This window comes from Quercus lobata, chromosome 7, assembly GCF_001633185.2.
Source record: "Quercus lobata isolate SW786 chromosome 7, ValleyOak3.0 Primary Assembly, whole genome shotgun sequence".
Classification (NCBI taxonomy): domain Eukaryota; kingdom Viridiplantae; phylum Streptophyta; class Magnoliopsida; order Fagales; family Fagaceae; genus Quercus; species Quercus lobata.
Window position 1 is genome coordinate 4,258,380 of NC_044910.1, and position 19,633 is coordinate 4,278,012.

General features: G+C 36.2%; 1 protein-coding gene across 22 annotated transcripts in view; it reads left to right on the plus strand.

The window, feature by feature from the left end:
* Positions 1 to 19,633, plus strand: part of LOC115953481 (putative disease resistance protein RGA3) — a 106,706-nt gene that overhangs the window by 59,412 nt on the left and 27,661 nt on the right. For 12 of the 22 annotated variants that reach the window (XM_031071151.1, XM_031071149.1, XM_031071148.1 and 9 more), the window contains exons 1-2: positions 13,965 to 16,671; positions 17,214 to 17,273. In XM_031071151.1, the coding sequence (XP_030927011.1) occupies positions 14,113 to 16,671 (2,559 nt within the window). In that variant the 5' untranslated portion in view covers positions 13,965 to 14,112 and the 3' untranslated portion in view covers positions 17,214 to 17,273. The other 10 variants (XM_031071145.1, XM_031071147.1, XM_031071143.1 and 7 more) reach the window with 10 other exon arrangements.

Sequence of the window (19,633 nt, forward strand, 5' to 3'; positions counted from 1 at the left end):
AGCTTTTAACTTTTAGTATTTTTTTAGCTTTTACATATAGTTTTTTAAAACCTCACATTTTTTCTGTATTTTCTCACATTTTCAAATTCTTTTCAAAGTGTAAGTATACTTTAACATACTTTTAATAAAAAGTTTTCAATTTCAACTAAATAAATTGTTCCTAAACAAAGTATTAATTAAATAAGTCAAATAGATTCCATGAATTGGACACAAATATAACATATTTATTAAGGGGTCAATTATGTCAATTTAAATATGACCCATGTCCTACTATTACTGTGGATTAATGGATTGCGTCGAAGTTTGCAGCTATTAATTAAGAAATTCGCGTATAAATGCCCTTCACTTCAACATTTTTTTATAGTGGAAACCGGGAAATAAATGGTTTGGTGAAAATTTTAATAGCGAATGCCGACACTTCCCGCGTTTTAAAAAAGGGGCAAACCGACAAACCACAATTTGATTAATTTATTTTTATATGCCTTTTTTTTTTTTTTTTTATTGGAAATACTCATACTTCTTAAATTGAACTTTGAAATAAAGATACATCTTTTGCACACGCATGTGCCACTTGACTGGGACACTCCTCCAGCCAAACTGCCAGGCTCTCAACCTTCTGAGCCTGTTGAGCTAACAAATGGGTAGGGGCATTCTCCTGCCTTTTAGTATGTAGGAAATGAAAAATCCTGAAACCTTGAGCTTTCCGAAGCACACCTTGAATAATGTTCAGCACCAACGACGCTGCCTCACCCGTGCCATGAACAGCGTTAATTAACACCTGCGAGTCAGCTTCAAACAGCACATCCCTAAGCCCCACCTCCTTTGCAAAAACCACCCCCATCTCTAGGGCCTTTGCTTCCGTCTCTAGCACACCGAGAGGCAAGTCCAACTTCCTACACATGGCCGCTACCACATTACCCTCCCCGTCGCGCACGATCACCCTCGTCAACATTTACTTTAAAGTAACCCGGCGGAGGAGGCATCCAGATAGTTGTGTCTTGGGTGTTCGAGCTCGGCTGGCACGGCAACTCATTGGCTGCATGGAAATCATCCAACAATCGCAGAGCATTTCTCACGATAACCCGCCCTGGGCGCTTCGCTCCTGCATGCCGAACCTCGTTTCGGCTTTTCCAGATGCCCCAACAAATCGCAACCCAACTCTCTAGTTTCTCTTGCTGAGTATCCCAGTAATTCCGTAGCCTACTGAAGGTATCCAAGAAGCTCCACGACTCTTGGATGTTGAAAGGCAGAGAGAGCTTGCAGGAATTCCAAACCTCTGTACTACGGTTACAAAAACAGAGCATATGCAGGGTAGTTTCGACGTGACTCCCACAAGCTTCGCACCTGTCGTCAGCTGTGATCTTTCTTCTAAACAGGGATTCTTTAGTGGCCAGGATACCATTACAGGCCTTCCAAGTAAAATGCTTGAGTCTATTTGGCAAGTTCATCCTCCACACCCCTTTCCAAATGTTAAAGATATATTAGCCCATTAGCATAGGCTGAAGTCTAATTCTACTTTGTGTGCAAGCCAAGTCTCCTACTTGTACTAGAAGTCTATTAGTCTAAGGTTTAGTCTACTATATATACACATGTTATAATTCATTGTAATACAGGATTTGTATTACACTATATTATATTATTGATGTAGCCGTTTAGAGTTTCCTCCGTGGATGTAGGCCGTTAGGCTGAACCACATAACCCTCGTGTGTTACTGTATTTTATACTTTATGCTTTCGCTTCCGCATCCATACTAGCATATTCAACATGGTGTATCAATGCTAATATTTAACATGGTATCAGAGCCACATTCCTGTGGCCATGGTTTTCTGTCCTTACGGCATACTTAAAAGCAATTTTTGTCTTCCTCGGTGTTTTTTTTTCGCTGCGTTCATCTTCTTTGGCTTCTCACTGCTGCCGTCAAAACTCTTCAGTATAGTCAAGCCACTATTAGAAGTTGCATCAACACTGCAAGACCATTGCCTTCCTTAAACTACCGTCACAGAGCCAAACTTCATTCAAGAGATCTTCTCAACTTTATCAAATCTAAAGATTTCATCAAACTTCCATCTTGAGTTTGAGAGGGGGTGTTAAAGATATATTAGCCCATTAGCATAGGCTCAAGTCTAATTCTACTTTGTGTGCAAGCCAAGTCTCCTACTTGTACTAGAAGTCTATTAGTCTAAGGTTTAGTCTACTATATATACACATGTTATAATTCATTGTAATACAGGATTTGTATTACACTATATTATATTATTGATGTGACCGTTTAGGGTTTCTTCCGTGGATGTAGGCCGTTAGGCTGAACCACGTAACTCTCGTGTGTTACTGTGTTTTATACTTTATGCTTTCGCTTCCGCATCTATACTAATATATTCAACATAGTGTATCAATGCTAATATTTAACACCAAACACCGTGCAATTTTATCGGGTCCGAGCAACTAGCCTTCCCATCCTCTGCCTCAGTTTCCCTGGCTAGCCTATATGCCTTTTTTTAAAGAATATTTCTATATGCTTTTTGACGAGCTAGAAAAATTGTTTTTATATATTGATTTTTATTAGTCTTTGTGAACAGTTTTTTTTTTGGGTGAATAGTCTTTGTGAACAGCTTTGGTTCATCTTCTTCGTGTTCAATAATTTGAGAGAGAGGAAGAGAAAAGAAGTGGGGGACAAAGCTTGTCAATGTCAGGAGCAGAATGAAGATTTGGGCTTGGCGTATTTTGGATTTGGTGACTGTCATGGACAGTGATGGACTCACGGGTGTTTCATCATTCATGTAAGAGATTTTTTTTGAGAGACATGTAAGAGATTTTTCAAGAAACCTCCTCCACACCTCTTTTTTTTTTTTCTTTTTTTTTCTTTTTTTTCCTGACACATTGAGACAAGAAACCTCCACTCTACTGTAACTGTAAAAGGAAAAGTAAATCAGAAATATTGTGCATCATTCATTGCTCGGTGCAAGGAAAAGTAAATTATAATACTGTGCATCGGTGAAATTATTGTGATTTTTTTTATACAAAAGTTTTTTTTTGTAGGTATTAATATTATATAGTAAAATATATGATATACGTATACCAAACATAACTCATAAAAAATAAACAAGATCGTTGATGGGCATGGTTTCTAAGTGGTTTGGTGATTTTAAGTGGTTACTCTATTCCATTACTCTTCCATTAAAACAACAGCGTGGAGATCATCTACTTTTATGCTAGCTTGTCAGTGACAGATGGTGATGACAGTGAATTTGACAAAATGATTAACTCGAGAAATAGGTGACAATTGACGTATTTGTTAAAATCTCATAAAATCGTAACAAAATTTTTTGAAAATGTATTCCATATTCACGAGAAATAAAAAAAAATTCATCAAATTATATCTTGATCATAAATGTTTTTTGGATGAATATTGCAAATTATTTGTGATATGAGAGCCCAAATTCTAAGAAAAAGTATAAGAGAGGAGAGAGAAATGACCGTTAGATCATTTCTCTACTCTCTTGTAATTTTTCTTAAAATTTCAACCACGTTATTGTCAAAATTTGTCTATCTGCTTATTTTTCCTAATAAATTTAAAGAGTATCTATATCACAAATAAACTTCATTTATTGTAATATTCTTTTGAATGAGTCCTTATCATAATTCAAAAAGAAAGAAGAAAGAAGACGTTCCTTAATTGCTCTGTGATGCATGTTTATAGGGAGGCGAATAGGTGTGCTGATAGATTAGCTAAGTTGGGGCTGACCTTCATTCAGATCACCTTATTTTGCATAACCCACTGCCTGTGGTGGAAGATCTCTTAGCTGGTGATAATGTTGGATATGTTTGTAACAGACTTGTGTTGATTTAGTTGATAATATCTGCTTGTTTAACCAAAAAAAGAAAGAACGAAGAAAGTAGTTAACTTTCCACACGTAAAGATTGAACTTTGAAGGACAATCACAATTCACAAGTGGCCGACAAAAAGAAATTGCATTTGAATTTACACTTTGTTTGGTTGTAGTTAGATGAAGAGAAGAGAGAGGGAAGGGAAAGAGAGAAGAAAGGGTAGAGAAAATTAAAGAAATGAAAGAATTTCCTTCATTTCCTTTGGTTTATAAAGAGAAGAGAAAGGAAGTTTATGTATTTTTACCTTTATACCCTTATTTATCTTTGACATTTTTTTTCTACTTTTTTATGATATAAATTTTTGCAAGTTCTTAAATTTTTTTTTTCCTTTCAAATTTTGTATTTGGTTATACGATTGATAATTATATTTATTTACTTTGAAATTAATTTTAAAAAAAAGAACATCATTCTTTCACCAATTTTTTTTTTTAAATCACCATTCTAAACATTTTTATTTAATTTGAAATTAATTTATTTGTAAAAAGCATATCATTAGTTAACTAATTGTTTTAAAAAGAAAATCATCATTGTAAACATTTTTTGAAGCCAAAGGACAACCGTATATGACAGTTTGACTGAAAAATATGTATTCTATTCACTATTAATATGAATATATATACAGGGTCTGTTTGGATTGAATTTATTGTTGCTGAAACTGAAAACTAAAAACTGAAAATATTGTAGTAAAATAATTTTTAAATGTGTGAATAGTACCGTGGGATCCATTTTTTAATATTTTTAAATGCGTGAACAGTGCATGCACTTTTCATAAACAGTGAATTTTGTCTCTAAAAGTCAATAACTACGGCTTAAAAAAAAAAAAAAAAAAAAAAAAAAAGAGAGAGAAAAAACGCGCGTTTGTAAACGCAGACGCCCAATCCAAACCCCACCACAATGTTTTTTTTTTTTTTGCTGTGTGTTATGCTACTTTCACAATAGATCTTAGGTGCTTAGTTGTTATTAGTTCTAATTTGAATCTACCATTAAAATTATTATTTTTTTTTCCATCAATAACAACCCATCACAACTAACTACTTAGAATTTATTATAAAAAATTTATAAAAATGTTGTGTACTTAGTATTTATCTAAAAAGAATAGCGATAATAAAAATAATATTTTTTATTATAGTAATATTATATATGGTTGTAAGGACGCAATTTGGGTTCTTAACCCAAATGATGGATGAACTTAGGCCTGAAAAATCCAATACAATGAATTTGTAGAGAGTGAGTTGGAAATCTAGGTTTTAATGAGTTGGACAACAAGTGAATTCAGATGACAAGAAAATGAAGATAAACAGGTTTGTTCTAAATAAAATCGTCCTCGGTACAGTCTGAGGAGATCAGTTTTTATAAATCTTTCTTAAGTCAGATTACAGGTTCAACTCTTGATTGCTACAATGTTTTTCTCTCAGTTTCTCGATTCCTTTCTTTTAGGATATATCTTCCATTTTATATTATCTTCACCTTCCATCTCCACCCTCCACTTGTAGATTAGATTGTTGGTGTTGATTCTTGTCCCATTAGTACCTTCTTGAAGTCTTTGGGTAGTAACTGTAAGGTTGAAAGTTACTGTTCAGCTATCACTTCCTCCTTAATGTGACTAGAGAGTTAGTTACAGAGTATTTAATGCGATGGTAGCAGCTTTCCATTTAGATATTTCATGACTTTCCTCTATCCTATTTCTTCCTGATACTTATCCTCAACCATGGAATGATCCAGAAAGTTACTCCCCATGGCAGACCACACTCTCTGACTTCAGTTTTGCTTAGCCGAGGAAGCATTCTTCCTCGGATCACCCTTCTAGATGGCTTTAATCTGATTTCATTTCTTCACTTATTAACAAGGATCCTTATGAAAGTGTTCACCTATCCTCGGATTGGGCCCCTGGCCCAATATATACATAGATATGGATTCCTAGGCCTATCACCCTTACAATGGTTATATAATTATATTTCCCTCTTATTTCGGCTTTGGCACTACCAAAATATAAAGTGTTTTCCTTTTTCTTTTTCTTTTTTTTCTCCTCTCCAATTTCGGCATTTTAATTGACACAATCCCAAAAAAAAAAAAAAAATTAGTACCACAATTCAAATTTTTTTCCTCTCTTTTTTGGCAATGAGATTGCCAAAATACAATTTTTTTTCTCTCCTCTCTTCCAACTTCAGCAATTCTATTGCCACTGTTGGGGGGGGGGGGGTAAAAGACTAATAGGTCCATGTCAATGTTTACACTAGGCCAGAGGCCCAGCCCAAGGAAAAAACCCCTTCTCGGCCATGGGGAGAATCCTCCTCGGTATGGATATAGCTGAGAACAAAAGAGGCAACCTGCCACTAGTAGTAACACTCTAGATCATTCCATAGAGTAGGGAAAGTACTAAAGCAGAAAAGGACAATGGAGAAAACGAGAGTATCTAAGGGAAAGGCTGTCATTATTGCATTCAATGTCTTGTGCCTGACACGGCCATACTTCTCTGTCCCTACAACCACTCCCAACAACTGGAGGGAAGGGCTGATAGGGCAAGTACCTACCCTAGGGACCCCATTCAGGAGGAAGAAAACTACTATAAAAAGGGAGTAAAGAGAAACAGAAAGGCGGGGCAGAGACCCTCATCACACCAGAGGCACCAGAAAAAGCTTCCCGGACCGTACCGAGGAGCAATCCCCCCTGGAAAACTCAATCCTTGAAGAACACCATGATGACCGTTGTCCATGCACTAAAGCCTAGCTCTATGACCCATTCTCTATAAATTCATTGTACCGGGCTCACTGGCTTAATGTCCCATGCATTTTGAGTTTGGCCTGAAAATTGGCGAATACGACGGTCAATCACGGCCGAGCTCCTACCGGCAAGCATCCCTCGAAAGGACCACTTTGGCGGTGCTGCAAGCTACGCAAAAGCCCCCATCATTTCCAATAGCACATCGTCATGGTCGTAGCTTAGCCTTCGCTTAGGTCCACACTTCGAAATGTTCGTTACGCGGGAAGGATCACTAAATGGAGTGCAGTTCAAGGGACTTCTGACGTCAGATGTGTGCCCCCATGCACTTGTCAAGGGGCTAATTCTCGCGAGCCTAACGGTCTGGTTCATTGAACTCCCTTTGGAGGGGGAAGCCGAGGGCCAAGTCGGAATCTTTTGAAGCGATTAAACGGAACCTTAGCTATGTCGGGTACTCTGACCTCTAGCTTTGAAGAAATTAACACGCACAACAACTCTCCAAGAGCATAAATGTTAGACAGAACTAAGGTCTTACATGGTCCTCGGACTCAAACCTATAGGGAAACTAGTCACTTCAAAAGTCTAAGTGCTAGACAGAACCAAGGTCTTGCATGGTCCTCAGACTCAAACCTATAGGGAAACTAGTCACTCCAAAAGCCTAAATGCTAGACAGAACCAAGGTCTTGCATGGTCACCTATGGGGAAACTAGTCACTCCAAAAACCTAAGTGATAGACAGAACCAAGGTCTTACATGGTCCTCGGACTCAAACCTATAGGGAAACTAGTCACTCCAAAAGCCTAAGTGCTAGACAGAACCAAGGTCTTGCATGGTCCTCGGACTCAAACCTATGGGGAAACTAGTCACTCCAAAAGCCTAAGTGCTAGATAGAACCAAGGTCTTGCATGGTTTTCAAACTCAAACCTATAGGGAAACTAGTCACTCCAAGAGCATAAGTGCTAGACAGAACCAATGTCTTACATGGTCCTCGGACTCAAACCTTTGGGAAAGCTAGTCACTCCAAAAGCATAAGTGCTAGACAGAACTAAGGTCTTGCATAGTCCTCAGACTCAAACCTATGAGGAAATTAGTCACTCCAAAAGCGTAAGTGCTAGACAGAACCAAGGTCTTGTATGATCCTCAGACTCAAACTTAGGGGGAAACTAGTCACTCCAAAAGCGTAAGTGCTAGACAGAACTAAGGTCTTACATGGTCCTCGGACTCAAACCTATGGGGAAACTAGTCACTCCAACAGCGTAAGTGCTAGACAGAACCAAGGTCTTGCATGGGTCTCAGACTCAAACCTATAGGGAAACTAGTCACTCCAAAAGTCTAAGTGCTCGATAGAGCTAAGGTCTTGCATGGTCCTTGAACTCAAACCTATGGGAAAACTAGTCACTCCAAAAGCGTAAGTACGAGATAAAACCAAGGACTTGCATGGTTCTTGGACTTAAACCTATGCGGAAACTAGTCACTCCAAAAGCGTAAGTGCGAGACAGAACCAAGGTCTTGTATGGTCCTCGAACTCAAACCTATAGGGGAACTAGTCACTCCAAAAGCGTAAGTGCCAGACGGAACCAAGGTCTTGCATGGTCCTCGGACTCAAACCTATGGAGAAACTAGTCACTCCAAAAGTCTAAGTACTAGACAGAACCAAGGTCTTGCATGGTCCTTGGACTCAAATCTATGGGAAAACTAGTCACTCCAAAAGCCTAAGTGTTAGACAGAACCAAGGTCTTACATGGTCTTCGGACTCAAATTTATGGAGAAATTAGTCATTCCAAGAGCCTAAGTGCTGGACAGAACTAAGGTCTTGCATGGTCCTCAGACGCAAACCTATGAGGAACTAGTTACTTCAAGAAAGGTCTAAGTCCTAGGCGGAATGAAGGTCCTGCATGGTCCTCGGACCTCCGGTTTTATGGAAACTAACACACAATTGTGCCTTTCTAAGTGTTTAGATTAGGTACAGTCATGCCTCGGTCCTCGGACCAAATGCCTAAAGCGAGTTAAAACTGTGAATATCGTCGGAAACGTGGAAAAGAACCCTAATACCCGGTGACCCCCTCGGATAGTTTATTTTAGGTTACACGTCCTCGGGCGTCCACCCCGTTCGTAGTACAGAGCATGCGGCTATTATCTCGGTTAGTCTTATATAGTTAACCTACTTAAATTCGACATTGTTGTGCCCGTCAATTTTGATAAATTCAAAATGATAACTCTTTACTGGCAATGACATCGGTTCTAAGTACCATTCGGAAGAAAAGACACCATCACATCCATTCACAAAATAATTATTGCAAAAAAGAAAGGATATGCAAAATGAGATAAAATCATCTTTTATTAGATAAAGAAATAGTACAATGTACATAAAAGGGCTTAGACAAGCCTATATCAGAAGTTAACTATAAAAAATTAAAAAGGGGTACACGAAAACGGTGAATCCTCAATCCAGCTCCAATAGCAATAGTGCAAGTACGGATGGCACCGGTGGTGGAAGAGAAGAAAAAGCGGAGGCGCCCGATCCACAACCTTGTTTTAGCAGCAATCTAGCAAGTTTGGATGGTACTGGCGATGGAAGAGAAGAAGAAGCAGAGACGCCAAAATCTCCATACTTGCTCTAGCAGCAATCGAGCAAGTATCGCTCTAGCAGCAACGAGCAAGTATAGATGGTACCAGAAATGGGAGGCCCAAACCCTCACATGCGTGGCACATGGCGTTGAATGAAAATCCCAGTGCTGTTGCACCAAAAATCTGATGTGATCTACACCTGCTTCGGGTTTTGGCTGAAGGAAGAGAGACTCCTTTCTTGTCCAGTCGAGGGGGAGAAATATCTTCAACCTTTGCCTCCTTTGCCCTGACTGGGCCATTATGAATCTCGAAGATACCCAAGACTTCTGAAGAGGGTTCTGTTCCTTCACCCTCACTCTAACCATGATCATTTCATTCCCTAAATCTCAGTCACTCTTATAGTGGGGGCTTTGGGAACACTTGGAGAGTTAGAAACCTGAAAAACTCAAGGGTTTGCAAATAAAGGGGGACGATCTCCCACCGCGCGTCTTATATAGGGGACAAATCTGGAGGCAATCAATTCGCCCCAAATCTCCAAGAAGGAATTACAAACGAGATAATTCTCTCTCAAATTCCAAAGTAGTCTTTAGCCGTTGGATTTATGTCACCTCATGAAAGGGCCCTAATTAAAGCGTGCCTCGTGTACCAAAACGACAAGAACGTGGCTTGGATAGACTAAAAGAATGTCTTACAGCTAGGAACGCGCCTTAGGCAAACGAAGAGACTCTGGCATTAATGGAGGGCAAGACTTGGCAAGCCGTAACAAATGCCCGATGTCATCAAAATCCTCATTTCCGTCCGAGGAGTCGGACAGCAAGATTTTGAGGGGCTATTGTGGGGGGGGGGGTAAAAGACTAATAGGTCCATGTCAATATCTACACTGGGCCAGAGACCCAGCCTAAGGAAAAAACCCTTTTCGGTCATGGGAAGGGAAAGCCCCTCCTCGGCCATGGGGAAAATCCTCCTCGGCATGGATATAGCCGAGGAAAAAAGAGGTAACCTGCCACTAGCAGTGACACTCCAGATCGTTCCACAGAGTAGGGAAAGCACTAAAGCATAAAAGGACAACAGAGAAAACGGAAGTGTCTAAGGGAAAGGCTGCCATTACTGCATTCAATACCTTCTGCCTGACACGGCCATACTTTTCTGTCCCTACAACCACTCCCAACAACTGGAGGGAGGAGTTGATGGAACAAGTACTTACCCTAAGGATTCATTCAGGAGGAAGGAAACTACTACAAAAAGGGAGTAAAGAGAAACAGAAGGGCGAGGCGGAGACCTCTCATCACACCAGAGGCACTAGAAAAAGCTCCCCGGACCGTGCCGAGGAGCAATCCCCCCTAGAAAACTCAGTCCTTGAAGAACACCGTGATAGCCGTTGTCCATGCACTAAAGCTTAGCTCTTTGGCCCACTCTCTACAAATTCATTGTACCGGACTCACTGGCTTAATGTCCTATGCATTTTGGGCTTGGCCTGAAAAACTTGGCCCTACAGCCACAATTTATTTTTTTTCTCTCTCCTCTGTCCTCCTATTTTGGCAATTCTACTGCCATAATTCATTTTTTTCTCTCTCTTCTCTCCTCTTATTCAGTCAGGTCAGTTGGTGTTTCGGGCAAGTCAGATGGAGAAAAATTTGGGCATATATTTTGGCAATACCATTGTCGAAATTGTTTTTTCTCTCCTTCTCCCTTCTGTTATATCAATTCTCTCTTATCTTTCTTACTTTTTCTCAAAATTTCAGCAGTAGTATTCCCGAAATTCGTTTTTCTCCTCATTTTTTCAAATAAGTGTGAATTGTGTCCATATCACAAATAAACTTCATTTTTTACAATATTCAGGCAAAAGACTCAACACTTTCCGCATTTAAAAAAAAAAGGGGACAAACCAAAAAATTATAATTTCTTTTTATATGCTTTTTGACGACAAATTAAAAAAAAAAAAAAAAATCCAAAAGTTGTTCTTATATATATTGCTTTTTATTAGCCTTTGTGAATAGCTTTGGCTCATATTTTTCGAGTTCAATAATTTGAGAGAGAGAGAGAGAGGCTTGTCAATGTCAGGAGTAGAGTGCAACACGTGGGTTTCGTTATGAAAAATTATGGTGCCACACTAGTGTGGTGAGTTGTGCACAAAATTGTGTACTAGTTAGTGACACCAGAACTTCTCATTTCGACGTAACTTGGCTTTGGCTGTCACGGGCGTTTCATGTAAGAAATTTCCAAAAAACCTCTACTTTTGTGTAAGGAAAAGTAAGTCATAATATTGTGCATCGGTTCACGTGCTTAGTGCAAGAAAAAGTTAATCATAATGTTGTGCATTGGTGAAATTATTGTGATTTTCTCTCTCTTACAAAATCATTATATTTAAGGTAATGTTATCGTGGTAATTGTTAATAAATTTTTTAAAAAAAATTTAATACAATTTTTATGAAAAATTCATGTAAGAAATTTCCAAAAAACCTCTACTTTTGTGTAAGGAAAAGTAAGTCATAATATTGTGCATCAGTTCACGTGGTCAGTGCAAGAAAAAGTTAATCATAATGTTGTGCATTGGTGAAATTATTGTGATTTTCTCTCTCTTACAAAATCATAATATTTAAGGTAATGTTATCGTGGTAATTATTAATAAATTATTTTAAAAAAATTGTTAATAAATTATTTTAAAAAAAATTTAATACAATTTTTATGAAAAATATAAATAGGTGTTTTAGATTAATTGTTAATAAATTATTTTAAAAAAATTGACATAATTTTTATAAAAGATATAAAAAATTGTCAAAAAAATTAAATATATATTTTTTTTCATAAAACTTTTTAACAAGTATAACCTAAACTAATATACTTAGAACATCTATTAATATTTCCTTAATATTTATTTTGCTTAGAGGAAGAAAAAGTTAAAAATAATATTTAATCATAAATTTATGCGTATTTGGCATTAGTTCGTAAGGCAGTTTTCTACTTTGGTTTAGCTTTTATTTACAGTTTTTAAAAATTTCCTCTTCTATTTTTAACTTTTTCAAAGTACTAATATACATTAAAATGCTTTAAATAAAAATTTTCAAACAAAAAACTAAATAAACTATCTAAACAAACAAATCTTTTAAAAACGTATTCTATGTTCGTGAGAAAAAAAAATATCATCAAATTATAAAGGAAAGAGAAAGTAGTAAACTTTGCACTTTCCTCTCTTTAGAGCATCTCCAATGATCTATGTAAACCCAAAATTCTCTATATAATAGAAAGTGAAACACAAAAAAGGTCTCCAATAGTCTCTTTGGAGGTTTTTTTTGGCTCATGAACAGTAGCTCATCATCAAGTCTGATGGGTTGCTGTTCACTCTTTAAATACTTTTTTCTATTATAATAATTAGGTCTTGAATAAAAAAATGTTGAAAGATGTGTAGTTGTTAAAAAAAATAAATAATGAATAAAGAAATAATATTTAAATGAGATAAAGAATGGAATAGAAAATCTGTTGGAAGTGTATTTAAAAAAATGAGTAACTAAAATGTAAAAGTATTCTCCAAATGGTACAAAGATGTGAAGATTCTGCTAGAGATCTCTCCAGCAAGCTCACTATCTCTAAATTTTGGAGAAAAAAGTTACTGTTCACACCAAAAAGACCTCCAACAGCCTCTCTATCTCTAATTTTTTTTTATTTCTAATTTTTTTTTTATAGATTTGCTACAGTAACTCTCCAGGCTTGGATAGCTACTATAGCTTATACAAAGAATATTTCTCCTTAAAATAATACCGGTTAAATAAAAAAATAATCCTTTCTCTCTCATCCCTTTTCTCTTTGGTTCTTCAATCTTCACTCTCTCGTACTTCTCTATCTCAATGGTTACAAACTAAAATGTACCACAATCAAAACAAAAACCCAATCGAAAGATTTGAAACACAAAAAAATCTTTCTCATAAGCCTAATGAAATTTGAACAATAAAATAAAACTAGTCAAACCAGAAAAAAAAAAAATGTAGAAGCACAATATTGACGGAGCTCACAATCAAAATACAAACTCAAATCACAATTTTAAAACTAATCAAATTAGAACAAAAAGAAAAAGAAAAAAAGGGACCATCTGAACCTCGGTGGGGAGGACATGTAGTGGTGGGAGGAGAAAAAAGGGACCCATCGGACCTATTTGTGTGTGAGAGAGAGAGAGCTTTTTGAATGCTCTGGAGTAGATGAAGTGCTAGAGAAAAAAAGAAAAAAGAAAAGTGAAGGGACGAAATGCTAGAAAAGAAAACAAAAAAGAAAGAGAACTGAAGATAGAGCTCCAGCAGAAGAAAGGAAAAAAGAAAAGTGAAGATAGAGATAAGGGAAAGGTGTGGAGGAGAAAAAAAAAGAGGAAAAAAGAAAATGGAAAAGAAAAGAAACGTGTGGATGAAAAAAAACAAAAAAATGGGGAAATAAAATAAAGAATAAAAGATTAAAATTGAGAAATGCTATTACAATATTTTTACAATATTTTTATAATAAATTTTAAGTGGTGAGTTGTTATTAACTAATACTGATGAAAAAATATTTAAGTAATATATTTAAATTGAAATCAATAATAATTTATCACATATGATTTATTGTGAAAATATCGTAAAATGTTAAGAATGTAACCATTTTCTTTAAAATTAGATGAATGGTAGGAGATTGAAAAAGAAATATTAAAAAAGAATGAAAAAATAATATTTAAATAAAATAAAGAGGATGATAAAGAATTTATTAAAAAAAAAAGGTAAGTAAAAAATAAAATGAAATGTTGACCCTTCGAATAGGCAAAAATTGAAAGAAGCTGGTAGAGATGCTCCTAGGAGCCTTTGTTCGCCTAAGTTATCCTTTGCAACAAAATATTTGTTCAAACCAGTACCACTGCAAAACCAACTTTCTCATTTAACAAAGTCACAAGCAACCGTAACTCCTCTCTTCCTCCACCTCAAAGAACATGACGGAGTTGGTCTATTCCATTGCATCAAACTTCATTGACAAGATAGGGACCCATGCTTTCCAAGAGTTTTGCTCGGCAGGGGGCATTTCCGAAGAGATGAAAAAGCTTGAGCTCACCATGTCCATCATCCAAGCTGTGCTGCTCGATGCTGAGGAGAAGCAAGTGAAAAACCGAGGCCTGACTGTTTGGTTGGGGCAACTCAAAGATGTCTTTCATGAAGCAACAGACGTGCTGGATGAGTTCGAGTGTGAAACTCTGCGGAGGCATGTGGTGAAAAAATATGGAAACACTAGCAATCAGGTACTTGACTCCATTTCTTATTCTTCTTTTAACCCGCTTGGCTTCAGTTATGAAATGAGTCATAAAATCAAGGGGATAAGAGAGAGTTTGGAAGAGCTAGCAAAGAGTAGAGCTCTATTTTATCTTGAGGAGCGGTCTGAAGATCAAAATAATGTGCACAGGGAGAGGGAGATGACCCACTCCTTTGTTCCTGATTCTGATGTTATTGGGAGGGTTGATGACAAGCAAAAGATTATAGATCTTTTGATGCACCCAGGGAACAATAGTAATGTTTCTGTGATTTTTATAGTGGGAATCGGAGGTCTGGGCAAGACCACACTTGCTCAGTGGGTGTATAATGATGAAAGGATAGTTACAAATTTTAACTCCAGAATATGGGTGTGTGTTTCAGAAGACTTTAGCGTTTTAAAATTAGCAAAAGAAATCCTAAAGTCTGCAGGTGGTGGAAGTAGTGAGAATATGAGTATGGATTTAGTGCAAGCTAGTTTAAGAAGTATTTTAAAGGAAAAAAGATATTTTATCGTTTTGGATGATGTCTGGAATGAGGATCGTAACAAATGGATTGGCCTTAAGAATTTGTTAATAGGAGAACAAGGAAGTAAAATTCTCATCACTACACGTAGTCAAAAAGTTGCCTCAAACATGGCTCCCGGACCAATCCATGGCCTAAAAGGTCTTCCAGACAAGGATTGTTTGTCCTTGTTCATAAGATGCGCATTCAATGAAGGAGAGCATGAGCAGTATCCAAAACTAGTAGATATTGGAAAACAAGTAGTGGAAAAATGCAACGGCGTTCCTTTGGCTGTGAAGACTTTAGGGAGCTTACTTTATTCTAAAACTGAGGAGCGTGATTGGATCTCTATAAGGGATAATGAGATATGGAAACTGGAGCAAAAGGAAAATGACATTTTCCCGGCATTAAGATTGAGTTACAATAAATTGCCATCGTACTTGAAACAATGTTTTGCTTATTGCTCATTGTATCCAAAGGATTTTAGATATTATGATGGAGAGTTAATTCGGTGTTGGATGGCAAATGGGCTCCTCAAAAAGTCCAATGCAAGTGATGAAGAGATGGAAGATATTGGACAACAATATTTAAAAGAGTTGTTATCAAGATCTTTCTTTCAAGAAGTTAATAATGAAGGCAATTTTTATTGGTCATTTAAAATGCATGATTTGTTACATGATCTTTCATCATATGTTGCACAAAATGATTATTGCTTAATTGAAGACACTAATAAGACCAACAAATTTGAAAAGGCTAGACACATTTCAGTTTTGGACCATAAGTGGGGTGTTGATGCAACAATAACTTTTTTACACAAGTTGAGTAACAAGATGCGGACTATTAATTTCTCATTTCATGACTGCGGCCAATTTGATTCTATGAATATTAATGAATCTTTGGTGGAAACATGCATCTCAAGGTTTAAGCACCTACGATTGCTAAATTTAAGATATTCAACGTTGGAAACGTTGTCAAGCTCAATTAGTACTTTGAAGCATTTGAGATATCTCAACTTACGTGGAAATAAGAAAATAAAGAAATTGCCGGACTTCATTTGCGATCTACAAAATTTGGAAACTTTGGTATTATTTGGGTGTGAAGAGATTGAAGAGTTGCCAAGGGATATAAGAAAGATGGTTAGCCTAAGATATTTTGGAATAACCACAAAACAAACGCGTTTACCCACCAACGGAATCGAGTGCATGCCTTCTCTTCGATTTTTGTACTTTTACAAATGTCCTAGACTAGAGTGTTTTAACGAAGGAATCCAACGCCTCATTGCCCTTCGCCTCTTGGGCTTCAAAAATTGTAAAAGCCTGATATCTTTGCCGCAAGGTATGAAACACCTAACCGCGTTGGAATATCTGGATATTAGAAATTGTGAAAAACTTAAATTAATGGAAGGGGTTGACTACCCGACAAGGCTTCGAACACTCTATATTTGGGGATTGCCACAATTAGTGAGTTTGCCCCAAGGGCTTAAAGGATCTGCCAACACTCTACAGTTTTTACATATTTCTTGTTGTCAGAACTTGGCGGTATTGCCGGAGTGGCTTCCCGATCTTAGTTCTCTTCGCAAGCTTCAGATTTGGAGTTGCGGAAAATTATCGTCTCTGCCAGAAGGGATGGATCGCCTCACTGCCCTAAGAGAACTGGATATTTTTGGTTGTCTCGAATTGAGGAGAGATTATGAGCGAGAGGTCAGCAAAGATTGGGGCAAGATGGTCAAATTCAGTTTTGATTAGGTAATGGCTAAATCTTTCTTCCTCTTCTCTTCTACATATGCTCTGTTTTTCTATCTTACTAACCTAAAAGTCTGATTGTTTATGGAATTAAATCACAATAAACAACAACTAACCAAAAATATTGAACTCATTATTTTTCATCGACAAGAGTATAAACAACTTCCCATTTAGTATAACCAAGAGTATGTTATGGAATGAAAAAGATAATTTTCACCTTGTTTTTTGGTTTTAAAGATTGAGTCTATGGAGAATAAAAGAGTAAACAAATTATGAACTCTATTCTTGTCTTTGGTGGGAGAAAATTTTAAAATCTTGTAATCTTTTCATTTCCTCTCTCTAAAAGTGAACTGAACATGGTGTTAATGAGCTTACTTGGCCTTTATTTTCTTATTAAGAGTAGATGCGATGCAAAAATATAAAACCTGACCCGTGTGTAAATTGCAATTATAAAGTCATATTATCAAGGAAGTATGAAATCTATATTTTTGTGAAATTGACATTATTTTAAATATATTTGATTCTTCTTGTTTCTAAATTGACAGATGTTCTTGGGAGATTGTTCTCTCAGAAAAGGATGTTCCTTGTGCTTAAAATTGCCACTGGTAAGATTTTTTTTTTAATTTTTAATTTTCAATGTTCAATCTAGTGAATGATTGCATTGGATTTACATTTCTTAGTACCAGTGGATTTTCTTCAATTTATACTCATCTAATGATTCCATGCTTCAAAACATTGCAGCTTATCAATTCAACCATAACATGCAGCACAGAAAGTCTCAGCCTTCTCTTGTATTGTAAATAATTTTAATAATATTGTGGTGTGCATTTAGTGTTTGTAATGATTAATGGAGTGATGTGTATTTATTTTATGATTTCAATTGTAATTCATGTATTATCTAATTTGCACAATGTTTTAGTAACTTGAGTCATGTGTGTGTTATTGATTGTTTGTCTCTGCTTCTTGGTTATTGGAGTTATTCAAATGAAATTATTTGTTGTGCTTTATCATTTAATTGAAAAAAAATTGAAGTTTGAAATTATTTTCATGTGATGTAAAATAACTAATAGCATTAGAATATTTGGTAAGCCAACAATGTGAAAATTTTAATTTTATGGAAGTGGAATACTACCTAGAAGTTTGCTTTAGCCATCAATTGTTGGTTCCAAATGTCAATCTGTTTTGAAAATTTGGTATTTTAAACACCCAAAGTTCTCATATCTACTGAGTGGCCTTAATGCCCAAAGAGGACTAAATACTGAAGATTGTTCTAAATCAAGATGACAATGCCAAGGAGATATTGGTGAGTATTGTGTATAAGTTGCTTGTAAATTTGGCCTCCATTGTTTGCTGAGTTTCACACAATTTTGACTATAATTGATGCCTCTTGTTTTTGAAGTTTTGTCAGGTTTTCGTGGAAGATTCTTCTAAGGAAAAGGGATTCCTTTAGCTTAAAATTTCTTTTCCAGGTGAGATTTCAGAGTTTGAATGTAAAAAAATCCATGATGATGTGAAAGCAACAAAGAAAGACATTGAATTAGCCATTAAAGTAGCTTAGTGTCTCACCTATGCGTACTTGATTGAGTCGATCTTTCTTGTAGGTCATACATGGCTCTCATGAAACTTGCTATTGATTTTGGTAGAGAATCTATGTTGTCATTGCAATGGTTTTTTATAGCTCACGACATGCACTTGTGATATCTACTAGCTCATGAAAACTTGCTATAGCTCTGAGGTTTGGAGGATTACCAAAGGTGAATATTTGATGAAGCAAAAATTTCCTGCTTGCCACATGTTTGGTGGTGAGCATATGCATAGCTTCTTCAAAACTTTCCAAACACTTAACTATTAAATCCATAGTTATTGTAATCCTAAAAAAAAAACAAACTTCAATTTTTTTACTTAGTGAACACCAGAGAAGATATATGTAGTTTTGTGTGTGAAGGCTGTACTTTTTAATCTCATTTTACACTTAAAAACCTTGATTCTTCTTGGATATTAATTAGGCTAAATCCACTAAATGAACACTATTGACTTCTAGATTTAGGTACTTTTTACTTTCATTTTCAAGGCTTTGGATACTTCCTATAGGTTTTTAATTTTTGGTACTTTCTGTAGATTATTAATATAATGTTCAAGTTTCTTATCTATAATATGGTCCTCTTTCTAGGTTATTACTATCATGCTCAAGGTTTAGAAATTCCTTTGGAGCTGTGTAATGTGGGATGTGGGGAAAAATTAACATTATTTATGTCTTTCAAGGCTTGGGTTTTCATTGTTGACACTTGATACGCTTATGAGTACTCAATTGATATGTGTTTCTTGATGAAAATTTGGAATTACAGCCTATCAGTATATATAAAGAGTTTTATATTTTACTAATGATCCTTTGTTTATTGGTTTGATCTCAATTTTAGGTTAGTCTGGAGTCATTACAGCTTTGGTAAAAGGTTTACTCTGCACTGTACAGGGTAGAATCTATGAACTTTATGGGCGAGAGGCATCTGGAAAAACTCAAGGAAGTTCAAATCAAAAGTTCTGAGGTACGTCCTAATTTTATCCTCTTAAACTTTTTGATCAGAAGTGTTTAAGGTATAATTGGAATTAGTTTGGTTTAATCAGGTAAACAATGAACTTCTTTCTAACCTGTTATTGTGAAATCTGATAAGTCAATTTACATAGATCCCAAAGCCCTTGATTGTTCTAATATATAGATTTCACAATAATCAAAGCTAATTATAGATCCTTCTGCAAAACTTTCATGCCTATTTTAGCTATTATCATTTTGTCAAAGGCTGTTGAACCTTAAGCACATCCCTCTCCCATGTCTCTCGTCCCATGTGAGAGTTCCATGACCAACGGATTTGTCATATTTAGTTTTGCACAATTTATAACTTTTATCTGTATTCTTCATTTATGGTGGCACTTTTAAAAGAAAAAAGAAAAAGATGACGCTCCTGTTTTT